This window comes from Amblyomma americanum, chromosome 4 (genome assembly GCF_052857255.1).
Source record: "Amblyomma americanum isolate KBUSLIRL-KWMA chromosome 4, ASM5285725v1, whole genome shotgun sequence".
NCBI lineage: Eukaryota > Metazoa > Arthropoda > Arachnida > Ixodida > Ixodidae > Amblyomma > Amblyomma americanum.
Genome location: NC_135500.1, coordinates 191,547,959 through 191,564,968, shown reverse-complemented (window position 1 = coordinate 191,564,968; position 17,010 = coordinate 191,547,959). Strand labels below are relative to the sequence as shown.

The 17,010-nt window shown below is 46.1% G+C and overlaps 1 protein-coding gene across 1 annotated transcript in view; it reads right to left on the bottom strand.

Annotated features, from left to right (window-relative positions):
• The window catches only part of LOC144130500 (synaptogenesis protein syg-2-like), a 133,593-nt gene that overhangs the window by 54,558 nt on the left and 62,025 nt on the right, over positions 1 to 17,010 (bottom strand). The window contains exon 2 of the mRNA XM_077664414.1: positions 6,003 to 6,398. Coding sequence (XP_077520540.1) covers positions 6,003 to 6,398 — 396 coding nt within the window. The remainder of the gene's footprint in view (positions 1 to 6,002; positions 6,399 to 17,010) is intronic.

The following is a 17,010-nucleotide window of genomic DNA, read 5'->3' as shown; positions in this document are numbered from 1 at the left end:
TGTGCCCTGGACCGCCTCGATCCTCGCCCATTAACAGAGCAAAAGATCCTCGGTCCGTGGCCGCAGCAGTCGACTGCCCTCAAGGTATACAAGGCACCCCTTGCCTACTTGCGAGCGACTGGACTGAGTGACAAATTGTGACAGCGTTGTGCGTGTGTGTGTTATGCCTTTTTCCCCTTCTCTCTACCTCCTTTTAGTCCCCTAATCCCTCTTCCCCAGTGCAGGGTAGCCAACCGGAACATCTTTCTGGCTAACATCCCTGCCTTTCCCTCCTCCTTTTTATCTATCTATCTATCTATCTATCTATCTATCTATCTATCTATCTATCTATCTATCTATCTATCTATCTATCTATCTATCTATCTATCTATCTATCTATCTATCTATCTATCTATCTATCTATCTATCTATCTATCTATCTATCTATCTATCTATCTATCTATCTATCTATCTATCTATCTATCTATCTATCTATCTATCTATCTATCTATCTATCTATCTATCTATCTATCTATCTATCTATCTATCTATCTATCTATCTATCTATCTATCTATCTATCTATCTATCTATCTATCTATCTATCTATCTATCTATCTATCTATCTATCTATCTATCTATCTATCTATCTATCTATCTATCTATCTATCTATCTATCTATCTATCTATCTATCTATCTATCTATCTATCTATCTATCTATCTATCTATCTATCTATCTATCTATCTATCTATCTATCTATCTATCTATCTATCTATCTATCTATCTATCTATCTATCTATCTATCTATCTATCTATCTATCTATCTATCTATCTATCTATCTATCTATCTATCTATCTATCTATCTATCTATCTATCTATCTATCTATCTATCTATCTATCTATCTATCTATCTATCTATCTATCTATCTATCTATCTATCTATCTATCTATCTATCTATCTATCTATCTATCTATCTATCTATCTATCTATCTATCTATCTATCTATCTATCTATCTATCTATCTATCTATCTATCTATCTATCTATCTATCTATCTATCTATCTATCTATCTATCTATCTATCTATCTATCTATCTATCTATCTATCTATCTATCTATCTATCTATCTATCTATCTATCTATCTATCTATCTATCTATCTATCTATCTATCTATCTATCTATCTATCTATCTATCTATCTATCTATCTATCTATCTATCTATCTATCTATCTATCTATCTATCTATCTATCTATCTATCTATCTATCTATCTATCTATCTATCTATCTATCTATCTATCTATCTATCTATCTATCTATCTATCTATCTATCTATCTATCTATCTATCTATCTATCTGTCTGTCTGTCTGTCTGTCTGTCTGTCTGTCTGTCTGTCTGTCTGTCTGTCTATCTATCTATCTATCTATCTATCTATCTATCTATCTATCTATCTATCTATCTATCTATCTATCTATCTTTTGCATTGTGAGGCAATTTTCTTTCCTAACTTGTAGAGCGCACTTTCAGCTTACAGTTTAGATCATGGCGTTTATTTTTTACTGGCTTCCTTTTGAAATCTGGGGTGCTTTTTTTTTTCGAACTTGTAGAAGACTTTCAAGCCATGTGTTTTTAATCCTTTATGCTGAGTGAGCCTGGATGCGTAGTAGTTCCTGGCAATAATCGCGAAAATTTTAATACGCTCTGAATTTTGCCACTGTAATTTCATCCAGTATATGACCAGCGGACTGAGAATTTGCATAGAGCTACGATGTACAGTGTTCTACAATTCGTTTTATTTTTCGAGCTTAGAAACTGCGAAGTTAGGTACTAAGTGATAGTTCATGTCCTTCGGGTGGATGCATAGATTAACTCACTTTGGTAACTGCTGAATGTGTAGTGTATAATTAAAAAAGTGGTTCAATTTCTGCTCCACACGTTGAATAAGTTCAATACATTTCTAAACGCGTTTTTCTAAGCAATTTTTATTTTTCCAGCATTCGACGTAAAACTGGTCATGAAATGGTCAGAACTGACAGCGGCTATGGACATCCACTGTACTCTCTGAATGACATGCTCCTCACCAGCACCGTCAAGTTTATCAGCCCTCCCCTTTGTCTCAATTCCTCTCTCTCGTCGATTTTGTGGTCAAAAGCACCTGTCAAACGCAAATGGGAGGCGAATTTTTTCTCCATTTCTTGACATTACAACGTGAAAAATATGTGCAAGTAAAATTTCAGGTAGAGTAAGTCATGGTATGGACAACATGGACACACTTCAGCATTGCACAAAAGCCATCATCGCTTGTTGTTGCCAGCGCAAACTCAAACTTGCGCAATAATTCCTTCATGCAAGGTTTTATACACTTTACCTCGGATGATAGGAAACCAAAGTTACTCTACGACGAAACTAACTCGGCTAGCACGCGACAGTGGTTGCGATAACATTATTCTTTTCTGTTGTCTTTTTTTTAGAGCATGCGAGAAAAATGTAGGCTACTCGACCATCTCTATATCTATACATGTTTAGACAGCGTTTCAACAAAGCGTGAACATAATTTTTTTTTCTTTTCCTCAAGGAATAAAAAGCGAAGCGTCAGCAACAAGCAGCGCAAGAAGTAGCACTTGTCCCATCATCCCTTGTCGATAACGGTGCCTGTTTTATATTTATTGCTTGCCTTTCCAGCAGGTTCCGGCGAGGAGCAACGCATCCTCTGGAAGCACACATCGTCCCCGAACGTTTACATCGCTTAAAACCCAGCTGCGCCGACTGCGAGCTGCGAAGGCGAGATGGCCTGACTTCGATCAGGAGCTTCATAGAATCGGGAAGCTCGCACCGTGAGCAACCTCCTAACAGCGCTTGACGGTTCTTGCTTGAGCTCTCAACGTAGGCTATAGGCTTTCGGACAGATGCACATCTCCGCCCGCGGCAGCACTGCAGGCGTACGGACCTTACTGAATCGATGCGACCCAGATAAGAACGCGGAAGGCGCGAGATGTCGAGCTCGCAAGCGCGGAGCTCGAAGTAAGCGTGCAGTTCGCTCAACTGAAGTGGTGCACTTCCAAAAGCTAGCGCTCGCTCCTTCCGCACTACTGTTTGTGTGTGTGTGAACGTGTACGTATTATTTAGGCACCATCTTTTTTTCTCTTTACCTCCTATTACCATCCTTTCGTAAATATTTTCTAGTCTTTTTCCTTTAACCTACCGCTCTACCTTATCCATTTCATTCCTTTCGGCTGCAGACCAGGTGCTCGATGAAGGCGAGGAAGTTTCCGCAGCCGGTGCTAATATTTTCCTTCTTTAATATTATTTGGGTAAACAATTTACTACGACCAGGAAATAAATAGAAACGGCCACATGGTTCTCCGAAAACGATCATTTTATACCTCTGCTACATGGCATTCATTCCCCAAAGGCTTTCCTTCCAGAAAAAGCGCTTTATGTCACAGAATCAGTGAGTGGGCCACTAACGACGGATCGTTCGATCATGAACGTTCAGTGCTATCATGGGACGGCAGGCCCATCCGTTACGGAAGCAAAAATTTTTCTTCACTCAAGTAATCAATGTCCTTCGGCCAGCGTAAGGTGCAAGTAGTGACTTTCATTATTAGAGGCGGGCGAGTGACTTTCATGATTAGTGACTTTCATTATTGAGTTGTATCCAGCAGCGCAATTGATCCCTATTAGGGCGTGAGCCGTTATACTGAGCCCACACCGAGCCTTAACGTGGATGAAGCCCGTCCAAGGTCACCGAATGAATGGGCCAGGAGGGAAATATGCGATAACGAATAGTGGGGGGCTGTTGCTGACAGATAGACTGAAAGTAGAGATAAGCGTAGCGATGCCGCCTGAAGCTCGTTATCGAAGGCCACCGGCAACGTGGGCTTTTCTAATCGGCTCCATGTTTCTCTCTCCCCCCGAGCGGCAGCAGCTCGGAAGCGAAGTGCTCGGTGAGGGGGTCATCAATCAACATTCCTTCTGCAAGCTGCCCTTCCATTACCCTTTTATTAGTCCTCTCAAGAGAAGAATAAAAAGAGAGAAGGAACCCGGAACAGCGTAGCTTTGCCGGTCTTAAAGCCAACACAAAAAAATTAGACATCACTGCGGCTGCCCACACTCGGAGAATGCGAAAGCGTTGACGCATCCTCGACACTGGTCGCCATTCATATTTGGTGCCATGGTCGTCTTCTCGTTCACTTGATTGATTGGTTATCGATTAACCCTGATCATACCCTCGTTTCATCTTGGCAACCATTTCGAATTTTCAAACTTTCCGCCATGCTTCGTTCCCGCCCACTCACTATATACCCGTTTAGTCTATTTACCCGTCCATTACCTTTTGCGTCTCATTAATTACATAATTGCCTCTAATATATTTTCTTCTATCTCCTGGTTACGTATCGATCACTTATCACTTGTCACGTGATTGCCCATTTCGAGTTTTCAAACTTGGCGCCACGCTTTGGCTCCGTCCACACTTTCGATTTTTCAAATATGGCGCTACGCTGTAGCTCCGCCTATTTTCGTCGTTTTTAAATCTCGCGGCACCTTTTCTCTGGCCCCGCCCATTTTCGGCACATTTTTGGCTCTAATTATTAACTACTCGTCCAATTCTGAAAAAAAAAAAATATTTTTTTCGGGCAGCATCCTCACTTCATTCTCTTTCGATTACAACCACTCGTTTGATTACAACCACTCGTTACAACCACACCTCTCCTGAGTTGCCCACAACTTCTGGTGACACATTTTGCGGACACGATCCCTGCCGACGTAGCCTATAAAGCTTTCGATAGAATAACGAATGTAAACGATGCTCGTCGCGTTCGTGGTCGCGAGGCTCGCCGCCGACAAGACCCAGTTATGCACGCCGCCGAGCGAGAAGCCGATCGGCGGCTTGCACTTAATTCGACAAGTGGACTCTCCGGATTGTACCACGTGCGGCGTGCTAGAGACTGTAGAGCATGTTTTAGTGGCGTGTCCAGCATATGCACAAGAAAGACTCATGCTAGCATCTGCTTTGAAGTATTTTGACACCAGGCCCCTCTCGGAGGATTTGATCCTCGGCGCTTGGCCAAATGGTTCGAAAACTCTACAGGCAACGCGAGCGCTGTCACGCTTTTTAAGCGACACGGGCCTTGACTCGCGTTTATGATGTTAGAAAGTGTGCCTTATCTTTTTTGTCTTTTTTTCATCTGCCTCCTCCCATCATCATCATTCCTCATCGTGACCCTCTTTATTCTCCTCTTCCCGTTCCCCGTGCCAAGTAGCAGGTCAACATCTTTGCCTTTCCCGTCAATAAACCTTCTCTCTCTCTCTCTCTCTCTCTCTCTCGCGATCGCCTTCGCCTGCTAGCCGCGTTGAAACGCCCGTCATTTACACCATATAACTGAGCATTACACACTACGCGTGGAAGGACCCCAATATAAAACCCCTCTTGGAGTGCCCCGCTTGACAGGGACGCAACTTTTTGCCGATGTGAACTGCTGCGCACCTAGAATATAAATTTTGCAACCGCTCATAGCAGCTGTGCTATATTCGCGCTTCCGTGCAGAACGAAGCTGTCTCGGAGACACTTTCGGTGCACGGTCGAATGCCGGCCGTAACACACCGTAGTCGGTCGGCACCTTAATCTCAATGCCGTTACTTTACCGCAACTCTCGGGTGAAATGAAGCCAGCTATAAAAAGCGACTTTTTTACTTCCATTAAAATGAAAATTCATTGTTCGCCGCATTGGTTGGCTGATGGTGAGATTGCGAGAGCGTGGCGTCGCTTTAACCAATGACAAGTGGTTCGGAACGACATTCAGAACGAAATACAGCATTAATAAATTTGATTGATTGATTGATTGATGTATTGGTTTATTGATTGATTGATTGAATGATTGATTGATTGTAGAAAATGGGTGCCTGACGACATTTTTTGTGGGAAAAGGGATATGGGGATGGAGGATAAATGGAATAGAATCCATTTTATGCTAACCCGGTCGGAAATGGAGTGCTCAACAACGCTCGGCACGTTACTCACCGACGACCTTCAGGTGCACGGTGTGGTTGAGCCGGCGCCCGTCGGCGAAGGTCACGCTGCAGACGAAGGTGCCGCTGTCGGCGAGCTGCACGCGGCCGATCTTGAGCAGCGCCGGGTCACTGTGCACGGAGAAGTAGGATCGGCTCTGCCAGTCGGCGCGCACCACGTGTTCGCCCTGCCAGAAGTTGCCCGCGCCGGCGCCGTCCACCACGTACAGCGTGCGCCGAGCCGGTGGGTCCTCCAGGCGAGTCCAGCGCAGCTCGGACACCGCAGGCGGCGCGTCCAGGCTGGCCGGCCTGGCAGAGCTCACCGTCTTCGTCAGCAGCGGACATGGAAGAGTGGTCTGCGCCCCGTTCCGGGCTCGCACGGTCAGCCCAGCTGGGGGAGAGGAGGAGCCTGCGAATACGGATTGGGGCTTTTAAGTGGAACGTTCTGAAGAGCTCCTGGATAGGTTCCCAATTTGTAACAGCGGTTGCATCCAGGGCGCCCTGCCGCGGCGGCTCAGTGGTTAGGGCGCTCGGCTACTGATCCGGATTTCCCGGGTTCGAGCCCGACCGCGGCGGCTGCGTTTTTATGGAGGAAAAACGCTAAGGCGCCCGTGTGCTGTGCGATGTGGTCGAAATTATTCCGGAGCCCTCAACTACGGCACCTCCTTCTTCCTTTCTTCTTTCACTCCCTCCTTTATTCATTTCCTTACGGCGCGGTTCAGGTGCCCAACGATATATGAGACAGATACTGTGCCATTTCCTTTCCCCAAAAACCAATTATTATTATTATTATTAGTTCGGCCTCGCGTTGCGTAGCAGTTTTTTATTTATTATTAAGCGCTAGACCATCTGCTGGAGCATAAATCAGCGAACTTTGATTCCGTTTCGGAGAAATAACTCAACTACCGTGATGAAAGCGGCGGACTGGGCTGTTTACACAGAGCAAGCCGAGACGAAATCCTGTATCAAAAATTGGCAGCGCCTTCACTTGGCTAACCCTGGAATTCTGCGAAAACCAAGCACGCTTGCTGAGCTGCCCGGCTACACGCTCGCGACAGCCGTACTATATATACCCACACGATCGCATGGCTACGACGGGGTATCGCAGGGTCTTACGACGCCCCCATGGGATGTCATCACGTGGCTCCACATCACCCTGTCCGATGTTCTCAAGGCCAAAGGTCAATCCAAAAGTCAAGGTCAGCGGTCAACTGAAGGTCATGTTTCAAGGTCGGTGGTCACGGGTTCGACACCATAACTGTTCCACATGTGGTCGCACACGGCTAAGGTGGTTGGGCTGAAGCTCGTTCAAGGTCATTCTTCAGCAGCCTACGCGACGACTGCTTTACCTAGCGTAGTGAAGAGTGTCGCTTCAAAAACGCCAATTCAATTGCAAGAGTAAAGATGCGGCTTTCAACGCAATGTGTGCTTGCGCGTGGCGGGTGACACTTTCGATTCCACATCGGCGTCTCACAGCGTTCCAACAATATTGGGTCGATCACAGTACGATGACAGCGTCATGGCTTTTCCTATTAGCGAACGCCCCTTAGGGGAGACAAGGCTCACACGCTAATAACTTGTGCGTTCGCGCCGGCAGGCCGATAAGCAGCTCTGGCACGTCGCATGACGCCCGCCCTGCGGCATTCTAATGGTGACAGCGACACAGCGAGCCCGCAGGCCCTGTCTCCGGAAAGTAGTGTTGACTTTGCTCGCCTGCTTTAGGCTGAGATGAAATTTGCCACTGACATTAGCGCCCTCATTTCGTATGCGTCGCAACGTTAGCGGCACGCACGCGTCGTAGCAGCTCCTCATCGCGAGTTTAGCCGGAGGACCAAGAGCGCAAAGCTAGAGTGCCCTAGCTTCCTCAGCGTTTCCTCAGTCTTTGCACTCCTCTGACAAGTTTACAGTGTACACGTAGTACTCTCGGGGACATCGTTCAGGTCCTGAGCCGGCCTATCTCCTGCACTATGATGTCATATCCTGATACTGATACCCTGCATTATCGAGAGTTAAAACGTAACACATAGATCAATAGCAAACTGCACATACTGAATACTTCCTGGAATTCCGCTGTTTCTCGTTTCAGCACGAGGCATGTCTCTCTGCCGTGCACTGGAGCGTCTAGATCCACGCCACTAGCCGCGGCCATCATCGCCGTTGATGGCCTCTCAGGCCGTGCTCAGCGTCTTGAGAACTTCTGGCTCGCACGAAGAGCTAATAGCCAGCTGAATTTGCATACTGACTTCATTTTCCTGCTATTAGATTTTCTCCTTCATCTTTATATCCTCTCGTCCTTTTCCCCCTGTGCAGAGCAGCAAACCGGTCTATTATTCCGGGTCCGGGTAGCCTCCCTGCCTTTCCTCCTCCTCCTATTCCAACGTAGCTCCATGAATCTATGCTGACGGCAAGACCAAAGTGATGACCCCCACTGGACCTGAATCTGTGCATATTGCAAACAACCAATTTCGGACTCGTTAGTAGTTCTGTACCAGGTAAATCCATTTCTTACTGAAGGTTAGTTCTAAACTTAGAATTTAAATGAATTGATTGATTGATTGATTGATTGATTGATTGATTGATTGATTGATTGATTGATTGATTGATTGATTGATTGATTGATTGATTGATTGATTGATTCGCGTGGCACGTGCAGATAACGAACACAACTGAGATACACCGATATTTCGTACTGTTCCCCCTAAAAACATGCGATGAAGTCAGGGTCATGCCAACTAAATTCGTAATCCTGTTACGATCAACGAAGTCTGACGTAAGCGAAAGTATTCTACTCTCTTACTTTCTTTTCCTAGACCGTCTTTTGTTGGTATTTTAGAGACGTTCACTGAACCAACACACATTTTTTCACGCCTGCAACACCAGCCTCCGTGAGCAGTCTGAATGCTAGAATTCTGCATAGTGACTTCAAATTCCTACTACTCTCTTTTCTCCTTCATCTTTTTATCCCCTCATCCCTTTCCCCCCCGGTGTAGGGTAGCAAACCGGTTATTCTTCCGGTTAACCTCCCTGCCTTTCCTCCTCCTCCTCCTCCTACACACATTTTCTGCGCCCTCCGTGCTGGCCTCCCCTGAGCTCGTACCACGCTACACGGCCGGTATCGAGGGGAGCGCGCGCTTTTCTTTTTATGAAAGAGCGCACGCGCCCCTCTCGAAACCGGCCATGCAGGCTAATACCGTTGACAGACCAGCAGAATCAAGACATAAAAACGGCGGAAATGCTCACTAAAGGTAGTTATAACGCCTTTTTATAAGCCTTTAAAACATCTTAAAGAAATGATTGGAATAGCAAAAGAACGTGCGCCTAGTGGGCGCAAACGTTTTAGGTTTCGCTTAAGTGACATTATGCAACACTTTTGCCCGGCCAACTCCGCGCCATAGTTCTGTCTAATCCCTTTCTTTAATTTCTTGTATCCAAGTCCCTGAAGCAAGCGAAGCCGAGGGCTACCACTTTGAAAGAAGCAAGCGCGTTTCGACACCGCCCCAGCGACTGCGTTGATGCTCACTGTACCGACATGCTTTCCTTCGCGAATCCAGTCTACGCGCTCAGCAGGGTAATTTTAGCAATGGCATCTCTCGTGCATTAAATATTAAGGAGCCGAGTATATATTGTTCGTTTTTTTTGTTTTTTGCTGTTGTTGTTAAAGTAACCGCGCGCAAAAAGAGCAAACAAAATTTAAAATTGGGTGCGACGACTTGCCGCGGCGCCACATCGCGGTTGCTCCCGCATGACGCTCGAAGTAGAATCACATGCGTCGCTCTACAGCTTGGCGATGCTTCTTAGGTCGTTTAGTTTTCGCATTCGTGGATTTTCGATTTTGCTTAAGTTCTATTCGAGGCACCTCTGAAACAAAGTACTTTACTGAGTGAGCGAGCTGTCGCAGTCTAACCCGTTGACCAGCGTTCTCTAGTCGTCATTCAGAGCATATGTTGCTGCCTTTATGAACAACACTGAAGTTACTACGCCACTGGAGTTAAGTGGTTCTTGAATAATAATATAATCATTGGTTTTTTGGGAGAAAAAAATGGCGCAGTATCTGTCTCATATATCTTTGGACGCCTGAACCGCGCCGTAAGGGAAGAGATAAAGGAGGGAGTGAAAGAAGAAAGGAAGAATAGGTGCCGTAGTGGAGGGCTCCGGAATAATTTCGACCACCTGGGGATCTTTAACGTGCGCTGACATCGCACAGCACCCGGGCGCCTTAGCGTTTTTCCTCCATAAAAACGCAGCCGCCGCGGTCGCGTTCGAACCCGGGAACTCCGGATCAGTAGTCGAGCACCCTAACCACTGATTCCTGAATACCAGCGAAAAGAGCATTTCTACATGCCAGGTCGACTACTGATCCGGAGTACCCGGGTTCGAATCCGACCGCGGCGGCTGCGTTTTTATGGAGGAAAAACGCTGAGGCGCCCGGGTGCTATACGATGTCAGTGCACGTTAATGATCCCTTGGAGGTCGAAATTATTCCGGAGCCCTCCACTACGGCACCTCTTTCTTCCTTTCTTCTTTCACTCCCTCCTTTGTCCATTCCCTTACGGCGCGGTTCAGGTGTCCGCCGATATATGAGGCAGATACTGCGCCATTTTCCTTTTCCCAAAAATCAATTATTATTATTATTATTATTTTTGCGTGGCAGGTGCGGAGCTGCACAGAACACAAACGCTTATTCGATGCAGTACAAATCAAATGCGGGCCAGTCGGTTTAGGCTAGTGCTGTCGGATTCGGCGCCCTCTTACGGGGCCCTTGACCACGCTTGAGAACCCACTTTACCAATATTCTCTTACTTGGGTAGGTGAAAGAGTGCCAAAGCAGACACCGCCGAGCACCCTACCAAAGGTCAAGAGGTAGGCTTCAGCCTCTCAAGTTATGGCTGTTAACCTGCCGCGCGGTTCGGTAGCCTTGCCCATCGACGCCATTGTCACTTCAAACGAACGCATCTTCTAAAGTGGTTTACTCTCTCAAGACGCCTGTCGGCACCGCAGTAAATAGTGAACTCACCTTTCCCGTCTGAATTGGGCATTTTGGTTTCACTGTGATAAATGCTTTCCTAATGGTTACCCCCCGACAAAAGAAAACAAGTCGACTTATTGGGAACATCGCAGCGCAGATAATTGGTAATGAAGACGCTAGCAAACAGAAATACCGATAAAGCTGAGTCATAGTTTGAAGACTTTTCATGTCCCAAGAGAACAGTAGCAAACAAGCTTGCACAGAAACACGCAGGTGTTCACAAACGTCGCTGAAATAAGAAAATAATGTCAACGTCCGCTAAACTGGACGGCTTAAGTCGCGTCTTAAGCAAGAGCACTGCGCAAAAAAAAAAAAAATACGGGTGAGAAGACGACAAAGACGGACGGCACGGACCATGTATGACCGACTAGACCAACTGCATGCACTCTTGAAGCGGCGCCTCCTCTCGCTTGCTCACTACTCCTGTGCTCTTCATCTTCTTGGTGCAGCCATTCCTCTAGACCAGACATTACTTTAAGAGCAGAAACATGCAGAAATAATCGCTTTAATCGCTCATCATAGCAGCTTCTGGGAGCGCCGTCCATTCGTAGCGGGGAACCCAAATTTAGCAAAGACCTCCTCAGAGAATTACTCAGAATGCCGGCCATATACAGACAAGGCACAAACTTGAAGCGTACGTTAACGAGCAAGCCAAGCGTGTAGATCGCCAGACGGAGTTCAGCGTTCGACCACGCAACAACTGAGGAAAAGAAACACGACTTTGCTACTTGCATATACACGCAACATGACTTGCCAAGGCAGAGTCCGGAGCTACAGTCTCTGTCTGCCCCGCGCATTCGAGGCCTTTGTCGGCGAGCTCAAAGGAAGATGCTAAAGGCACTCGGTTGCGAGAAACGCGACGCATAAAATGCGTCCCCAAGCTCCGTTTCAAGCGAGCTTTCATACAATCTGTCTGCATTTGTAGTTACTTTTTTGCAACATAGCACGTGCTCTTTAACCCGAATATTCATGTCCCGCAGCGCTCTTTGAAAACCGCGCGAGCTCCTCATCGCAAAGATATCCTAACGACTCGTAAGTGGCACCCTGAACGTGAGGCCTCTTTAGTCAGCGATTGCGTCACCATTTCAATTAATAATAATAATAATAATGATAATAATAATAATAATAACAATAATAATAATAATAATAATAATAATAATAATAATAATAATAATAATAATAATAATAATAATAATAATAATAATAATAATAATAATAATAATAATATATAATAATAATAATAATTGGTTTTGGGGGAAAGGAAATGGCGCAGTATCTGTCTCACATATCGTCGGACACCTGAACCGCGCCGTAAGGGAAGGGATAAAGGAGGGAGTGAAGGAAGAAAGAGGTGCCGTAGTGGAATAATTTCGACCACCTGGGGATCTTTAACGTGCACTGACATCGCACAGCACACGGGCGCTTTTTGAGTTTCGCCACCATCGAAACGCAGCCACCGCGGTCGGGTTCGAACTCCGGATCAGTAGCCAAGCGCTCTAACCACTGAGCCACCGCTACGGGTCCATTTCAATTGCTAGCGCAAATGCTAGCGCAAAAATATTTCGCATGCTTTACCTGCAAGTTTCCCACATTCGGCTCGTTTAAACTCGTCGAATTCTAAAACCTCTTCAGTTGCCCTTTAATCATTTAAGGCACTTTGTACACAACTGTGCACGTTGCGAATTCGCAGCTCTTTCTCAGAGTGTGCTGTCTCTAGCACATATTTATTTTGTTTCAAGCAAATTTATGACATCCTGCATGTTGAAAATAGAATACTTCTTTATCCCAAATACCGAGCACATCAAATATACTTGTCACGTGCTCCACCACTTTCTCGCAGACAAAGTGTGCCCCCAGTACTAATGTGAATTTTTATTTCTGATTTTTCAGCGTTATGTGCATCGTTGGGAAAAAATCATTTCACAATTCCTAGGGTGTTAATTTCACAAATCCTGGCATTTTGTGTGCTAGAATTTCTACACATTTTGACATTTTGTAAGAAAATTTTGTAAATGCATGGAAAAAATCAACCGTTGGTGCTTTCCGTTGGAAAACTAACGTATATCTGCTTTCTTGAGTCCTCGATATAGTATTTAGGTGGAAAAAATATTTGCTCTGAATCTAAATTCTAGTAGGTTCATTTCCCATTGCCTATTTCCTGTATGTCTAGAAGTAAACTTTCTTGAATTAAATTAAAAATTAGTTAAATGATAAATAGCACCTGAGAGGCTTAGCATTCACTGTCAGTCTATCATCATTAGCATAGCCTCCCATTCGCTTGAAAGGCTCAACAATCACTGACAGCTTATCACCATTAGCATACAGCGTCCCATTCAGTACCACTCATAATCCCGCAGACTACTTGCCTAATGCTATATACTTGCGCCCTTTATCCAGAAAAACGAGGCAAAATAGTAAATGCTGGAGGCGATCGAATCGTTAGTACTCGTAACTCCGTTAATGATGGCAAGGGTTGGCTCTAGCTGCCAGTGCAGTCTTTAGACTGTGAGGCCGCTGGCCGTCGTGATGGAAAAACTAACTGCTTTGGAGAGCCCAATGCTGCACTACCTGTTCCTGAATTCTATCGGTGCTAAACCTGCAACGTTATGTGCGTCTCTAACGGCTATGAAAGAACATTTTTCCTGTGAAGAACTGGGAATACATCACGTTGAGCATGAAGTATATTTCTTCATATATAATGCCTCATAGGCGGTGTCTTTGAGAAAATAAAGTTGTCTCTCAGATTATAGCCTTTGCGGCTGTTTGTCGGGACGTGAACAGCCGAGAGAAGGAGAAATTTAATTCGTCAACCTTACACGGAAAAACAAGAGCCCTGTATGTAAGAAGAGCAGTCGCTGTTAAATAAAAAAAGAATGAGCAAACAGGAGCTACTGAGATACATTCCGGAGCTATCATAAGCACATTGTTTTGCCCGTTCAGGCGTCTTCCTACCAAAAAGAAACGATGGTCCCTGTTTATTCCTACACACCGAGAAAAGTTAGGGAACCCGCGATGTATAAAAAAAGATAAAAAAAAGCGGGGTAATGTGGAAATCCATCAACCATTCGCAGCTCTGAAAATGAGGAAGAACCGGAAAAAAAATTCAGCTTGCAAAAATACCCACACGTGGAAGACGCGTATACGCTGACAAGGACGACAGGGCACGTGTCAAGAACGCCCACGCGCTGAAACTTTCTCCTTGTGGGTCGCACAGACTCCATTTGATGCGACCCTGGCTTGAAGTGCAGCAGCAGCGGCCGTTTTTCATCACTCGCTCCAACGCCTTTCATTGCATTTGATCCCCACGAGCGCGATGCCTAACAAAATGCAGACGGCCCGTCAATCGTCCCCCCCCCCCCCCCCCACCCCGCCACTCAAAACTACTTTCTCTTCTTTCCTTTCAAGAAAGAAACACATCGCACTTTCCTCCTTTCGCGTTGCAGTCATACATCGCACGCGTGAATTCGTCCCCACGAAGACCATTGTGAACGGAACGAAGCGAGGGCAAAAACATGCGGCATTTCCCGCCGTCGACGTCGATTGAGTGCGGCACGCGGCAACACTTAGATCTGCTTTACGACTGTGCAAAGCGAAGGGGTGGATTTTTAACAGGAAGAGGGCGAAGCTGAGGGCAGCAAATGGTCAGGAGGGCAGGTGAGATCAGGAAGTTTGCCCCGGGGTCGGGTGGCTGCAGCTGGCTTAGGAAAGGGCAAATTGGAGGTCAGTAGGAGAGACTTGTGTGCAGCTTGGATGATGGTGATGAAAGATTGGACGCGCGGGAATGAGCGCACACACAAACAAAAAAATGGTCAATGCTGTACAGGTTGCCTATTTAAAAGATACAAGCGGCAAAACTAAACGTGGTAAACCGGCGTCGCATTTAAAGGGCCTCTAAAGGAGCTCTATAAGGTTGCGGTATGCCTGGGATGTTGATCACCCCGCTTCAGGAATAATGTCACCAGCAAGGATTTTTTAAATGCGCTCTGTAGAATCTGAGTTATCTGTATTCAAAATTTGAATTTTAGAGTCTTCGCGCCTTTTCCTCTCCTCTCGTCACTTTCTGCACGCTGGAAGGTCGGCGCTCCTCCGCCGACCCCACCGCCGGGGGCGGAGCTTCCTGACCAGCCGGAGCTACGCAGCTTACTGGCCGCGGCCATGGTAGCTGCCTGACGTCTGAAAGAATCTAACCAATGGCCACCTCTCACCTTGTCTACGCAGTTGCGAGCGACGGAGGAGGGTGCGAGCATGAAAAAGCCGCCGGGAAGGAATCGCCAACTTTCGCGCGTGATTGTGGGTCGTCTGCTGCGTGTAGAAGAGTATTATTTGGCTCAGGTGTTCATGGCAACACAGTGCACTGATTGAGCGAGTTGATGTGCTCTTCTCACAAGGTGTTTTAGAGCCCCTTTAAGGAATGTAGATCAAGAACGATGAATGTGAGCGCCCTTTACGCGCTCAAAATCTAAACACTATGGCAACCGGCAGGCGCAAGTTCGAGGCGCGTAAAGTTTCACACAGTTAGGACGCTATTCGCCGACTTTTCGGCATGCGTGGAAACCAAAACACGAGGATGTATCCCGCTTTGAACAAGGCAATAATGCATGACGTGGCGACGTGTGACGCCATACCTTGTCTGGCTTTTATCCCGGATGCCACCGGCTTTCAATGAATTCAGTCAAACCAGGTAAGATTGACTAATCGCGATGAATTCCATTAGATTCATTTCGAGCGCGAATCATCTCTTCTCCAACATATTTTAATTAAGGAATGCATTTAAAGGCTACATTTCTGTCCATCCTTTCGTTCTTCCACACCATGAGAAACCTCGAGAAAATAAACGCACGCGGAAAGGTATATGTTTTAGTGAGATCCGAACTCACACGTTTTAGGTGCCAGAATAGATTGTGGCAGCGCGGAGTGCTGAGGCCGCTTGCGCCGACCAACATCGGACATGCAGGTCGTACAAGCCTATGCAAAGGGCATTTGCTCATGCAATATTTGCTAGCCAGGCAGAGTTTTACACTGGCAAAGTCGGGGAGCGCGTGCTGCGACAATATATGCTCTGCGCGGTGACGTCACATAGGTGACGCTCGCATCAGGTGAGGCGGGGTTCATGGCACAGCTGCAGCGTTACCTTCATCACACCAGAAAAGGGTGCAAGGCCTAGGAGCTGTGAAGCATTAATTCGCTACAAAAACAATGACGAGCGATCAAATGATTTGATGCGACCAATCTGCGTTAGTATTATTGGTGGTACATTACGTTTTTACATTGATCGCCTTCCCATTTCGTCGTTTGTTTTCGTTCTGTTGTTAACTGGACTTGAGGTGGGTCGAGATTTCTGGAGGGTTAAATTAGGTAGGTGGGTTGGTGGGTGGAGGCTTCGGACATACAGGCTTCAGCATTTTCGCCGAATGAGGACAAGACTGCCAATGCAGTAAAAGAAATATGCAGCTCGGGACTCCTCTCGTCGAAATTCTTATGTGACGAGGACCTCACTGTAAAGGCACGGAATTTAGAATGCTCAAAGCCAACAATGCCTCTTACGAGTTGAAAGCAGAGGTGCATCTCAACGTGTTTGTGAAATCGTGCAGTAAAGAAAATGTAGACGCGCAGGCGCACAAAAAGCTGACTACACTGACAGAAAGACTAGCCGGCCCGTGTAACCTTTGTTCAAAGGAAATAAAGAGCGAAAGATTTAAAAAAGTGTTTCCTTTTCCGGTCTCCTCAAATGTCTTTATTTTCCTTTGCATTCTCTTCTACCTTAACCAGGCCTCGACAAAAGCTCTCATCACTCATCGTCGCAAAAAGACTTCCTTCGCTGCCTCGTTTACAGTGACTAGCCCTGCTTAACGTGACGAGCAACGTACGCTTTATCTTTCTCCTACTGTTTTATTTTTTTAGCACAGCGGTTACATGGGAACAGTACTGTAGGCGTTACCGAAACAAAAAACTAACTACGTTACTCGTTACGCAAAAAAAAAGGAACGCGTTGCCG